The sequence below is a fragment of the Fusarium sambucinum genome, chromosome I, assembly GCF_050947815.1.
Source record: "Fusarium sambucinum isolate potato_lamoka chromosome I, whole genome shotgun sequence".
Taxonomy (NCBI): domain Eukaryota; kingdom Fungi; phylum Ascomycota; class Sordariomycetes; order Hypocreales; family Nectriaceae; genus Fusarium; species Fusarium sambucinum.
In genome coordinates this window covers 3507848-3520592 of record NC_139294.1, presented here as the reverse complement: position 1 = coordinate 3520592, position 12745 = coordinate 3507848, and the positions used below count along the sequence as shown (strand labels likewise).

The 12745-nt window shown below is 50.1% G+C and overlaps 6 protein-coding genes across 6 annotated transcripts; 3 read left to right on the top strand and 3 right to left on the bottom strand.

The window, feature by feature from the left end:
- Nucleotides 1-478: 478 nt before the first annotated feature.
- Nucleotides 479-1200, top strand: FSST1_003866 (emp24/gp25L/p24 family/GOLD-domain-containing protein; the record flags this gene model as incomplete). The annotated part of the gene is made up of 3 exons (XM_083229985.1): nt 479-676; nt 729-936; nt 995-1200. 3 exons carry the CDS (start codon nt 479-481, stop codon nt 1198-1200), a joined length of 612 nt encoding a protein of 203 aa, XP_083087296.1.
- Nucleotides 1201-1702: 502 nt separating this feature from the next.
- FSST1_003865 (DUF3405 domain-containing protein) lies at nt 1703-4711 on the bottom strand (the record flags this gene model as incomplete). The annotated part of the gene is made up of 1 exon (XM_083229984.1): nt 1703-4711. One exon carries the CDS (start codon nt 4709-4711, stop codon nt 1703-1705), a length of 3009 nt encoding a protein of 1002 aa, XP_083087295.1.
- A 1812-nt stretch (nt 4712-6523) lies between these two features.
- On the top strand, nt 6524-7498 carry FSST1_003864 (uncharacterized protein; the record flags this gene model as incomplete). The annotated part of the gene is made up of 1 exon (XM_083229983.1): nt 6524-7498. The coding sequence occupies one exon, from the start codon at nt 6524-6526 to the stop codon at nt 7496-7498; it is 975 nt and encodes a 324-aa protein (XP_083087294.1).
- Nucleotides 7499-7652: 154 nt separating this feature from the next.
- Nucleotides 7653-8867, bottom strand: FSST1_003863 (U2 snRNP complex subunit CUS2; the record flags this gene model as incomplete). The annotated part of the gene is made up of 2 exons (XM_083229982.1): nt 7653-8519; nt 8598-8867. The coding sequence occupies 2 exons, from the start codon at nt 8865-8867 to the stop codon at nt 7653-7655; spliced, it is 1137 nt and encodes a 378-aa protein (XP_083087293.1).
- Nucleotides 8868-9385: 518 nt separating this feature from the next.
- On the bottom strand, nt 9386-10874 carry FSST1_003862 (proteasome complex subunit Rpn13 ubiquitin receptor-domain-containing protein; the record flags this gene model as incomplete). Its single annotated transcript, XM_083229981.1, has 4 exons — nt 9386-9950; nt 10152-10641; nt 10696-10765; nt 10824-10874. The coding sequence occupies 4 exons, from the start codon at nt 10872-10874 to the stop codon at nt 9386-9388; spliced, it is 1176 nt and encodes a 391-aa protein (XP_083087292.1).
- A 422-nt stretch (nt 10875-11296) lies between these two features.
- Nucleotides 11297-12339, top strand: FSST1_003861 (translation elongation factor 1 subunit beta; the record flags this gene model as incomplete). Its single annotated transcript, XM_083229980.1, has 4 exons — nt 11297-11336; nt 11411-11450; nt 11660-12054; nt 12110-12339. The coding sequence occupies 4 exons, from the start codon at nt 11297-11299 to the stop codon at nt 12337-12339; spliced, it is 705 nt and encodes a 234-aa protein (XP_083087291.1).
- Nucleotides 12340-12745: the final 406 nt, after the last annotated feature.

The following is a 12745-nucleotide window of genomic DNA, read 5'->3' as shown; positions in this document are numbered from 1 at the left end:
TTATGAGGTATTCGCGAGGACAGATAAACGACAATCCAAGGTACCTTAATCCCTAGCATGCCCTGGCTCAAGCCACAGGGGCCCACCACGCCAGAACATACCTAGGTACCCACTTTCCCCCTTTTGGGCTTGGAGTTGCGGGATTGGCTTGTGAATTTTGGTAAGAATAGAAGCTGCAAGCTGGTAGGAACTCAACTTGACTGATCTCTTGAGCTCGGTAAAACCGTGGTTGCCCAGACGGGAAGAGAGCCGCACGAGCAAGCAAACAATAGGGCCCCTGTTCCTCCAATTAGCTGTGGAAAGGTGTCAATTCGTCACGATTCGAATCCGTCTCCATACCTTGGTTGACTTTAGTGGACAGTATAGCTCCTACAGGGACATGATAACACTGTAGGATCGCGAAACGACCACGACGTTCATTTTTTTTTTTGAAGCTATAGCGATCAATCGATACCCGACCTCGACTTCCATCTCCATAATGTACTTCGTCTCTGCGGCCAAGGCCCTCGTGGCTGCTGCTGTCTTCACAGCCGTCACTGCTCACAACATCGTCCTGCCCGCCCACGGTCGAGAATGCTTCCACGAGTCCCTCCACAAGGATGACACCATGACCGTCACCTTCCAGGTTGGCGATCGTGAATTCGGTAGCGCAGGCAACCTCGATATCGACTTCTGGGTATGTGTCCTGAAAAGAATCAGGGTAGTGATCAGGATACTAACTTGGACAGATCACCAACCCCACTGGACAATACGAGACAAACGAGAAGAGTATCTCCAACGGTGACTACTCATTCACAGCCAAGCACGACGGCAAATATCTTTACTGCTTCGGTAACGAGGCTTGGGGTGCCAACACCAAGGAGGTCTCCTTCAACGTCCATGGAATTGTCTACGTGAGCGAGCATGAGATGCCCTCCGACCCCCTTGACCGTGAAGGTAAATGCTCTTATGTCGCTTGCAATTGTTCAATAGACTTACGAAAATCTTACTCTAGTCCGTAAACTGTCCGATCTCCTTGCCCAAGTCAAGGACGAGCAAGAGTATATCGTGATCCGTGAGCGCACCCACCGAAACACCGCCGAGAGCACAAACAGCCGAGTCAAGTGGTGGAACATGTTCGTTATTGGTGTCGTCATTGGCGAGTCTCTCTTCCAGGTCTGGTGGCTGCGACGCTTCTTCGAAGTCAAGCGTGTGGTCTAAGGAAGTTATGTGATGATACGAGAAAGGGGGCAGTATGGAGAATTGCCCAGGAAATGCTGTTTGTTTACATGTCGCAATTGCGAACAACACATCGGCGCAAACTGGGAGCTTCGGGATGCATGAAATGATCACACAAAAGAGCAGTTGGAAATCTGCGCAAATGTCATGGTAGAAAATATGTATAAACATTTTACGTTGTTGAGCCAAATGTCACTACGGTTTGGACAATATCCAAAATCACGTCGCGCCAACATCCACTGCAGATATATGTTCATGAAAGAGCATGTTCATTATTCAACTTTGTCCAGTCTAAATCCAGATACCCAAAAGGTAGTCGCATATACTACAGTGCCTGGCAGCTTGAAAGGTCATTATCATCCCGTTGACATATTTCATCGTATACATGACAGGACGTAAACCCATTAGAAAACACCCAGAAAACAAAACCTAAAACGCCGTACAATGACTCACAGAGCTCTATGCAGAAAGGAGAAAGGGAAGTTTAGGCTCCAGGATCAGACTGAAGAACTTTGCCCTCTTCAGCTTCAGCTTCGGGGGCTTCAACAGGCAACTCCACGTCCTTGACGGGGTGTAACAACATAGGAGGCAGACACATTCTGCCCTCACCACCACGCATGTTGCCGACTCCCTTGCCCTTCTTGCTCTTATCCTCAGTGCCCTCAAACTCATCACCGCCGTCATTGTTCACTCGAAGGCCCAACCAGCGGCGGTACATGTTTGGCGCAAAGCCTGAGTTGTAAAACCATGAGAGCCCATGCATATTGTGCTCGCGGTCGCCAAAGATACTGGTACGAGAACCACCGCTTGTGCCATCACGACCGTTGTTGAATATTTGAGCCATATAGGCTGGAGGCCAGGTTCGGTCAACATAGACGGGGTGGGGGACTGAAACAGCCTTGTAGCCGTGCTGCAGAGCAACGGTAGCAGGCCACATCTCAGGGAAAGCAAATTGTTTCTTGAAGGCAGTCATCTTGTGCATGGTTGTCAAAAGTCGACGAGACATGCGCGCAGTGGTGATGATGTTGGCGCGACGAGGAGGAAGGCCCTCTGATCGGTTGAAGCCTGTGATGTCATCCTTTAGTCCCCAGGTTGTACCCTCAGGGTTGAACATGGGGTTGAGAGCAATGTAATCAGCTTCCTCGCCAACACCCCACTGGTAGTGGTCCTTCTCGTACGACGTGGGAGCAACGGGATCGTTGCCAGGCTCAAACCAGTCGTCATCATCCTTGGGGCGAAGAGGTCCCCAAACAGTACGATGGCCCTTGGTGTCTTGGTCAGGAGTCTTGCCGTCAAAACCAGGAACGCCCTTCCACACATTGTCAGCACCAACAATACCCATCTGACTCTGAACACGAGACATCTGCGAGAAATCCTCCCAGGTGCCGTGGATGCTTGGAAAATAGAAGCGGGAGTTGCGCTCCCAAAGACCCTTGCGGGGCTGAGCCTTAGACCAGTTCTCGAGCTTGCTAAAAAGATCGTAGTAGTGACCGGTGTAGCGCACATCCATCTCCCACTGCCAGAAGTAGTCGTACTCGGGGTGCTTGTGGGCGAAGTACTGCATTGCCATAGAAAGACCGCGGTAAACACCGTGAACAGGCAGATCAGGGCCACGAGAGAAGTGGTCGTAGATGCCCTGGTAGAGAGCGAGCATCTGAGTCTCTGACCACAGGGTCACAAGTCCTCGGAACTCTTCAGGAATGGACTCTTCGATACGTTCTTGGTAGATTCTTTCGTCTGCCCAAACAGGATGGGCGGCTTCATTCTTGACCTGGACCAGCAGATGGATATCATAACGACCGCCAGAGGTGATGGCAAGCTCAGTGATGAGAGATCGAAGGTGGGCAATATCATCCTCGCGCCAGTTGTACTCGTCCCAGCAGCGCACAACGACAGCTGTTCGTGACAATCCGGCTCCAGATGCCTTGGGCGACTCGGTCTTGGGGACTTCCGGCACATCGTTCTCAGACTCATCATCGTCATCGGAATGGGGCTGCTCAGGTTGAGACTCCTTGGTACTGGTTTCTTTAGGTTTTTGCGTTTCAGACTTGGAGACCTCAGCAACCTTGGTCGCCGCAGCCTTTGAAGCGTTTACCTTGGACTCGGCTGTCTTTGGTTCGTCGACCTCGGAGACGTTGGATTTGGCCTCCTCAGAGCCAGTCTGCTGGGGTTGGGCTGCCTCAGTCTTGGCAGTTTCGACCTTGGAGGTAGCAGTCTCCTTTACAGTCTTGGGCTTCTCTTCTTCGACGCTTCGGCGTTTAAGGGTAGAGCTAGGTAGAACCTTTGGCTTGGGTTCATGAGCGAAGAATCCATGAGGAGTCTGAATTTTCTCGGGCAACTCTTTGAAGCGAGCGTGATTGGCTTTGAAGCAGCGTCGCTGAACATCAGCCCAGTCAATCTGCCGATAATCAACACGGGGTGTGTTCTCCCAGACAGAATCCGAGCCCTCCTTCTGGCCATGCTCGCCAACGCTGAGGCCACCATTGCGTGTAGAGTAGCCGAATCCGTAAGGACCATAGCGGCCGTAACGATCGAAACAAATATCCTCGGGTAGGTCCAACGTCTCATAAGATCCGATGGCGTGCTCGGGGAAACCTTGCGGGCGGCCGTTGTAGTATCGCAGCTGTGGGACTCGAACTGTGCTGTCAGCATCCAGGAAGCATTCCTTCATGTCTGTCTCCTTGGTCTTGTTGGTGTAGCCGCTCCAGTCGTTGCTCTTGGGGTGCTTGCTCTTAGTGGCTTGGGAATCGTCTTTCGGCTTATCCTCCTTTGTATCCGTAGAGTCGTCCTTGGACTTGGATTCATCTCTGGTTTCTTTCTTGGGAGCTTTGGTGCCTTGAGCCTCAGCTTCAATCTCTTCGGTAGCGGCCTTGTCGGTCTCGTCGCTGTCCTTATCCTTGTCGCTGTCCTTGCCGCTCTTGATCTCGTTTTGCTTGTTCCAGTCGTTGCCTTCACCTAACATCTCAGGTTCGTTCTTGACATGAGGCCACTCGGGTTTGAGCTCATCAAAGTTAACCAAGGTCTTGAGTCCGCCATAGTATCTCTCCAGGAAAGGGAACTTTTCCCAGGCAGGTGGTGGCGGTGGTGGTCTGTTGTCAACCTTGCCGTTGGCAACCTTCCAGTTTTCGACCTGGCTGGCGCGCACCAGACTCAGAACCATAACAATGATCAAGGTGATCACTGTACAGAACAGGTAGCGGGTGACCTTGTTTGGTATTCGGTAGGGATACACTTTGGCAATTCTCCTTCTGAGGGGGAGGGGCTTCTTTTGGTGACTGGGGAGCATCAAGAGTCCGCTGTTTGCAGATCCTGATGTATGTCTTGAAGAGCCCGCTGAAGAGCTCTCGGGTGAGTATGGCTCATCTTCATAGTCGCTGTCCTCATCGGAGGAGTATTCGTCGTCTGAAAATCGTTCTTTGTTTGGGGAGTTGACTTTTTGGTAAAGTGGGAGCTTTGGCTCGCGTGGTCGCAGAGGGTTCGTTAGTAACCCCATGATGGGATATGATTTATGTCTGGGATAGTAACGTCAGCAGGCATGAGAGGAATTGGGAGTTTCAGAACCAACCCTTTCACCTGGACGGCAGGTTCTCTTCTGTGATATGTACTCCTAATTGCTGAAAAGGAATTTATAACGCTTAACGAAAAGAAACAATTGAACTGAACGGGATATCTGACTGCTGTAAAAAAATTTTTAATAAAAAAAAGGTTGTCATGAGGAGCAGAAAGTGTTGAAGGGTGTTGCATTGCAGCTGTTTAGACCGCTCTTAGTTGGTGGTTGACCCATGGTTCGAGCTCCGTCATTCGTTGGTTTGTTTTGTTACGGATCCGTTTGTTGCTGAGCAACCTCCAGCTTAGGCTCAGATACCAACGGACACAACGTCAGCTATCGATGGCATTACGGCCTTAATTTGGAGCAACCAATGAGTAGTGGTTATAACTGCAATTCAGTATTCTGCAGGCTCTTTGATTTCGATTCGTCTTCTCTTGACTGACTTTACTAAGCTGTGTCGTGATCAACCAATGGTTAGCCGACTGGAAACTCAACAATTAACCAGTCAGTCCAAACAATTCGCCTTCGACGAACGATAAACCAAGAAATCACTGAAAGGATCCGAAAAAAACAAAGAATTCACGATAACCCGCGACAGATCTTCGTTGAGGATTCATACTACTAAGTATAAATCCAGGTATGCCGATGTTTAGATAGCGCCTAGATATTCCGCTGACCACCATCTTATCGTCTCGTCCAGGGTAGTCTTGGCAAACTTGGCTTACACGGCCTCAGGGTACCAGAAAAATTGACCACTGGGAACATAAGAGACGAAACTAGTAGGTCACTTTATGCCCCTTAGAGTGTCGTTCTTAGACAACTTATTTTTATACCCTAAGGCTTGGGAGGCCTTTTTTCTGGTACCCAGTAGCACGGTTGCATACTCAAGACTAATTGAAAATCCGAGTGAAACTATGACATGGCTGGGCGGCGCATTGGATCCCAGGAAGGAAGGTTTTACAAAGGTAAGACGGCACCAAAGTAAGACTGTTGATCGGATTCTCAAGCTTTCAATTGAACGTCATGCCCCGCAGGAGGCTGCAGCATATCAATTCGCTAGTAGGTAGGTAGGTAGCTTCCAGTGTCTCAGCCATACAGAGCCTGTGCTTTCAAGGTTTGTTTTGTGCCTCGTGACTTTGTCGTACTGTTTTTGTGCAGAATAGTAATTACCTACCTATTCAATGGATAGTGCCTCGACGTGATATACCTAAAATGAGACTCATTGTCAGTCCAGCGTATGCTGTTCTTACATTAAACTTCACAAACGGTGTAACTCGTCGACGAGAATTCCAAAAGAGAGGAGGCAACTGCAATAAAGTACCAATTGCATATGGGCGTAAATTGGTTGGTCCATGGCCTCTCGACTATTTCCTAGCTTATGATCCTGGAGGGCCATCATATGACGATCCCCTCCTGTCGTCCCCTTTCACCGTCTCCAATCCTTGGTTTCCCTTCTTCCCTCCTCTGTTTGCGAGGTTCTACTGTAGTGTGCTCCGCATATAATACGAGGATCAGCTGAACTTGGCTTATCTTACCCCAGATTACGTTGCAAGGTTGATGATTGTCAATGATTGTATAAAGTTGAGAGAACCTCCTCTGGCTCTCACATCAATATCACATCACACTTACACGGCCTCCTCAAGCTCCCCACATATCCTACCAACCACACTGCGGGCGATATTGTGGTTGCAAGCCCATCTTGACAAGCCCAGCTCATATTGTTCATAAACAATATAAACCAGCATTCTTCTGAAAATGTCATCCGTTGCAATCACTTCCACAGAGACGCTGGCTTCTCCTCCCCTCCATCTTCAGGGTGAGACGGAGTTCGAGTCACTCAAGATTTCACATGCTCTTCGCCAACAACCCATCTCGGTAACCCTCGATGGCAAAAACATATTTTTATCTTCCGTCACTCTTGTCTTACTTATTCATTTTCTTGACGCATACCATGCCCAAGTTCTCGTCGCTCTCGTTCCCGTTGTCTTACTGATTCATAACGATTATGTGAACTTCCTCAACTTGGGCCCTGGCGGTACACCTTCAACCTTTGCTGGCTACCTTCGTATATCATGGTTTCGCATTTGGGCTCTCAGAAACCCATACGATGCACCAGAACCTGATCCTCTGCGCCTCCCAACGTCAGGCATCCTCCGCCGCCAACGACTCCCATACCGCGCAGGTCCACGCCCTACTGTTGCTGGAATCGCTCCTCAGCGACAGCTCGACCAGCATGGATCTCAGGAATGCTATCGATCTGTCCGATGGTCCATGGCAAAGCTGGCAAGTCGTAACCCAAAGAAGTTCGGCACTGAGAGGTCGTGCGTTGAGAAGCATGGCTTAGCATTGTTCGCCAGACATCCTGTACAGACAAGCTGTCAGGGTGAGATCTGTCACATTCATGACTCAGATCACTCCATGCACATGTGTCTGCACCCTGATGATATTAGAGAGGTGCTAGAAAAAGGCTGGGGCCAAAGACATCCACTGGCTTGGACAGGACGGTTCATCAAGAGCCCAGTCTCCCCAGATTTTGTATTGGTTTACGCCCCTCGAGGTGAGACTTGCTTTCAGGCAATCGAAATATATCCAAAAAGTGAAGAAATGACTGACAATAATCTCAAACCAGATGACGAAGAGTTACAGGTGATCTGCAACATTATCGAGGCTGCTATATGGTACACAGTTGCCGAAGAACTTGAAATGAGCATCAGCCCCAAATCCATGTAAAAGTAAATCGAGTTGGGCGTACGAAAGGGAACCTGGGCTTGTTTTGAGCTCCGAAAGTATTACATAGGGCTGTTTTTGTGTCTAAACTTGAGTTATGGGTATCTTACATTCTAATCAGACATGTCTTCCAAACGTGTATTGGAACTGGACGCTTCTAGTCCGAGTCCCCATGATTCTCCTCATCCTTTGATTTATTGAACTTTTCCTTTCCTGTTGCCAAGAAAGCCTCCACCGTTCGACCATCAAATCGTCTCCCATGCATGAGATTGATGCATGCGCGGGCTGATTCTGCATCTTTAAACTTGACCGAGACAATGCCCTCAGGTTCTTGGTCAAACAGCACGACGTTCGTCACTGTCCCCAGCTTGGCGCATTCTTCTCGGATATCCTCTTTGATTTCCAACAGAGCAGCAGGGTCCTCATCGAGCTCTTCCAACGTGAACATGTGCCGAAGAATCACAAGCTTGTCCCACTTGGTCGCTGCCTCCGGCTGTCCCGGGTACGGCAGATCATCATCCCAGTCAGCCAGCTTTGCATCCAATTTCTGAGTTTTCTTGATAATCTTTTGCCTGTCGCGGTTGTTCTGTGGCTTGCGCTCAGCTACGCCGTTGCTCTTCTCCCCGCCAACACCAGCACCAGCTTCTTGGTCGTATTTAACCTTTTTGTAACTCGAATCAGCAGCTTGTACTTTTATCCGTCCCTCGCGCGGGCCGCTCGCAGTTACTCTGAAGTCTGTGTCATCGAGAAGCATGATGGCCATCTCGACACTTTGGGGCTTGAAGAAGACGATCAGAGCATCGCCCTTGAAGTTTCCATCGGCATCGTTGTAAAGCTTGATTCGCGGTGCACCGCTATCAATTTCTTCCGCAATGACTCCGCCCTTTCGTGAAAAGAGATCGTGGACTTCCTCGACAGTTGTGTCGGGAGGTAAACCAGTTACATAGACAGCTGTGTTTTGCCTTGGTTGTGGAGGTGCTTTTTGCTTCTTGTTTGGCCGTAAAGGTTTGGATGGTTCGGGAGTCTACTCAGAAAGTTAGTTAATGGTTCATCGACCCACGCGCAATAGGACTGTCAGAATGAAGTGGTGCTGTGAACATACCTCAGAGTCCTGACCCGATCCGTTTTTGCGCTTCCTTGACCCGTCCTCTGCAGCTTCGTTGGAAGCAAACTCAGCGAAATCGTCGTACGCATCGGTTACTGGAGGCTCCAATGGCTCTTCGTCCGCAAGAATCCATCGCTTAGAATCGGCGTCAAATTCGTACTCGTTGCCATCGTCATGAACCGCGATGAACTTTTTGTCGAGCTTAGAAAACGATATGCGATCATCGCTGTCGAATTCACGAGGGTCTGTAGGGAACGGCAGATCCATCGCGAAAAATACCAGATCTTTGACGAAACAAAAGACAAGATGTTTTGGTAATGCGACTGGAAAATCGAGGTCGAGGCACAAATTTTGGGTGTTAATGAGCTAAGTTATGATAGCTGAGAATACCCTGAGGCGCGCCGCTGTACGTCAGTATGCTATGGATGTTCTCTAACTCCCGCGGTCTTGACTCGTGGCAGGGCGCCTGGGCAACAGTTCAAAGCCCCACCAAGAACTTGGTACCTACAGCGTGCCTTGGTACCGTGAACAGTTGGATGATTTATCTGACAGTGTTGAAGTGCATGCTTTATTTATTTATTTGAAATCCAAGCTTAAAGACACCATGTATTAATGAAGGAGTCTGTTCATGCTTCTAGAATACCTGGGAGGGAAATGAGACCCACCCTTCAACCGTAAACGCCAGCGACTGTATAAGCATCCACCTTTATCAGAGTAACGTGAGACAACGCCATGGTAGATGCTTCAAGAACATACGTACTACCTATTAGGTAGACTCATCCGATTCATTTCTTCTCCTCCCCAACAGTGTTCTTCACACCATTCACGAATGCTTCGACAGCCTGACCACCGCCCAAAGGCATGCCACTACCCCGTAGATACCCACCATCCTGCACCTTGACACCAAGAGCATCAGCAATGCTGGGCAAACCACCATCGCGAATAGCCATGGTGAGGCTTGCCAGAGCCTGGTTGAACTGAGGACTTCGCAGCACCTTCTTCAACAGCGTTCGCTTGTCGTTGAGTGAGAGGGATGCCTTGGCAGCCTCCACAGTCGCAGTTGGCGGGTCTGATTTCCCATCAACAGCACTGGCAGAGCCACTTGCAAGAACGACGACAGCAGGTGGGAGGAAGCTGATCAACGTATCGGCGAACTCCTCAGGGGCTGAGTCGATCATTGGTACCGTGATAGAGGTAGGGAGCAGGTGGTTGAGGTATGGGTACGCTTTATCGGCGCCTTGTTGCTGTTGCTGTTGCTGTCCGCCGGAGAGGCCCGACTGACCGCGAAGGGAGTCTAGGAAGCTCCTCACAGCAGCAGAGGCATCGGTACCAGGGGCTGAGGAAGAAACCCTGAAACCACGTCAGCGCTGTCACATTTCAAAGTTGATGCCATAGATGGAGCGCCAGGACTCTAGTTCCCAATTCTCCTCTCGTAGCGAAGAAAACTAGCTTTATACAGATTAATCTGCGGTCCCAGATCTAGGTCTAAACTTCAATTCCATCGTATGCACGCATGCCGTTCTGTTCAACCACGCAAAGGGAATCACCTACGCTCTAGCACCATCCGCTCCACCCTCTCGCGAGCCCTCGCCCTCCTCACGGGCATCTCCTCCTGTAGCATCAGGTCCCGCACCTCCGCTACCTCGTTGCTCTCGGGGGCGCTGGTTCTCGGCGTCCTCCATGGCCTCGTCCTCATCGTCATCTTGGTCATCGTTGCGGACGGTAGCCATTTCCTCGGCCACCTCAACCTCATCGCCCTGTAGCAATCGATGGACGATGTCGCCGATCTTACGATCACGAGGACTGTAGTAGGCTGGGTCTCCGTTCTCGCTCTGGGGCTTTGACTGTAGCCAGAAGATGTATCGTTGGGAGGACGACGAGAACTTGAGAACAAAAATGCGGCCATCAGTCTTAGAGGTGGGTTCAGAAGATGTCGTGGATTCGTAGGGAGTAAAGCTGCCATCGGTGGGAACCATGATCAGGTCCAGCTCGGGGTTGTCGAGTGGCTCGCTGCGCTTGCGCCAGCAGAAATGCACAAGATCTAGTTTCACCATCAGTCAGAGTATCAACAGCGCCAACGAAATTTTGGACCTACCATCTTCGGAGTATAGGTAGATGTAGCCAGGCTCAGATTGCGGCTTCACCTTGTAGGGCTTGGAGGAGGCCTGGAGAGTTAAGTTAGTGGATGCAACTAGGATCTCGAGCGTGGGTGAGCTGTCATACATCAACCTCGCACTGGCCGGCCTTAAATGTGATGATTGGTGAGATTGGCATATTGAGGATTTACTGATTACCAAGGGTAGAAAGAATTGTGGTCGGTAATGTTGAAGGTGACTGTAAAGGTGTTAAAAGGCGACTTTGGTTGGCAAGGCTGCAGAAGCTCTTACGTCGTCAAGCTGTCGAGTGGTATGTAGTCTGGCAGTTACCTAACAGAGCTCTAGACCCACCTTTATCTTTAGCCCATGACGCCCAGGCTTGAAGGTCGGTCGGTCTACGGACGCAATTAATCCGCTACAGCCTCCGCCCCTCAGTTGGACTAGCAGGGTGGCCCAGTCAAAGCAAATTAGGTGAAAAATCTCATAAACCCCACCTTGGACATCGACCAGACAACCCAATTTCTTTCTCGCAACTTTCCCAGCTCTACAAATACCCGACCTTTCTCTTCTTTTCCGACTCAACTCTTCACATCCTTCAAAATGGGCTTCACCGACCTCCTTTCCGAAACTGGAGCTCACGGTATGTCCCTGGCCTGCTATTTCTGCGCCTCTCGTTTTCGCGCCATGGACATGGACACTGACAGTTGAACTCAGTGCTCAACAGCTGGTTGAGCACCCGCTCTTACATTGTCGGGTATGTATTTCTTGCCTTCCAACCTTCCCTCGCCTTTCCCCCTCGATAAAAAACTTCTGTGATGAGACAAATTGGTCCGTGTTTCGGAGGTGGACTCAAGACCCGCCGTTTGACGAAGCAACAAGCACTTGTGCAACTCTGAGTTGTTTTAAACACATTATTTTCACTTCTCGACTGTTTTGTCAAGACTTTGTGCTAACATGTGTCAGCCAATCTGCCTCTCAGGCTGATGTCGCTGCCTTCAAGGCTCTTTCTGGCGCTCCCGACGGCCAGAGCTACCCCCACGCCGCCCGATGGTACAAGCACATCGCCAGCTACGAGAGCCAGTTCGCTACCCTCCCCGGTGATGCTTCTGCTGCCTACAGCACCTACGGTCCTGGCACCGCTGAGGTGACCATCAACCCTGCTCAGGCCCCTGAGAAGGCTGAGCCTGCTGCTGCTGCTGAGGAGGACGACGACGTCGACCTGTTCGGCAGCGACGAGGAGGAGGATGCTGAGGCCGTCCGCGTCCGTGAGGAGCGCCTTGCTGAGTACCGCAAGAAGAAGGAGGCCAAGCCCAAGACCATCGCCAAGTCCGTCGTCACTCTTGACGTCAAGCCTTGGGGTGAGTTTTTATTTCCCACTCCACCAATATAAGTCTTTATGTTAACAATTTCTAGATGACGAGACTGACATGGCTGCTCTCGAGGCTGCCGTTCGTTCTATTGAGAAGGACGGTCTGACCTGGGGTGCTTCCAAGCTCGTCCCCGTTGGTTTCGGTGTCAAGAAGCTCCAGATTAACCTTGTTGTCGAGGACGAGAAGATCTCCGTCGCCGACCTCGAGGAGGAGATCCAGGAGTTCGAGGACTACGTCCAGTCCACTGATGTTGCTGCCATGCAGAAGCTGTAAAAAGCCTGCATTAGCTATGTCAACTTATGATGAGGCACGACGGCGAGGATTGATGACCAATGGGATCTTATGATTTTCAAATGAGCTACGTAAAGGTGGAAAAACATCATGAATCCTATCCCTTCGCACCAAACATAGATGAAAAATAAAAACAAAAAATGATAGAGCACAACATAAGAATCCTGTAATTTTTGAAGCCAATGAAGGTTCTGCCTGACATCTGCGTGACACCACAACCAGAGCAGAAAATTCTTACCCCGCCACCATTATTATTTTTAGGCTTTTAATGTTGATGAGGGGCAAAGCTGCATAAAAGCTGCATCTAAGTGTGCATATCGTTCTATACCATGTGATGGCGGGGTAACTAATCAAGATTTGGCGAGCGCGTTGATGGAGCCACTAGTCG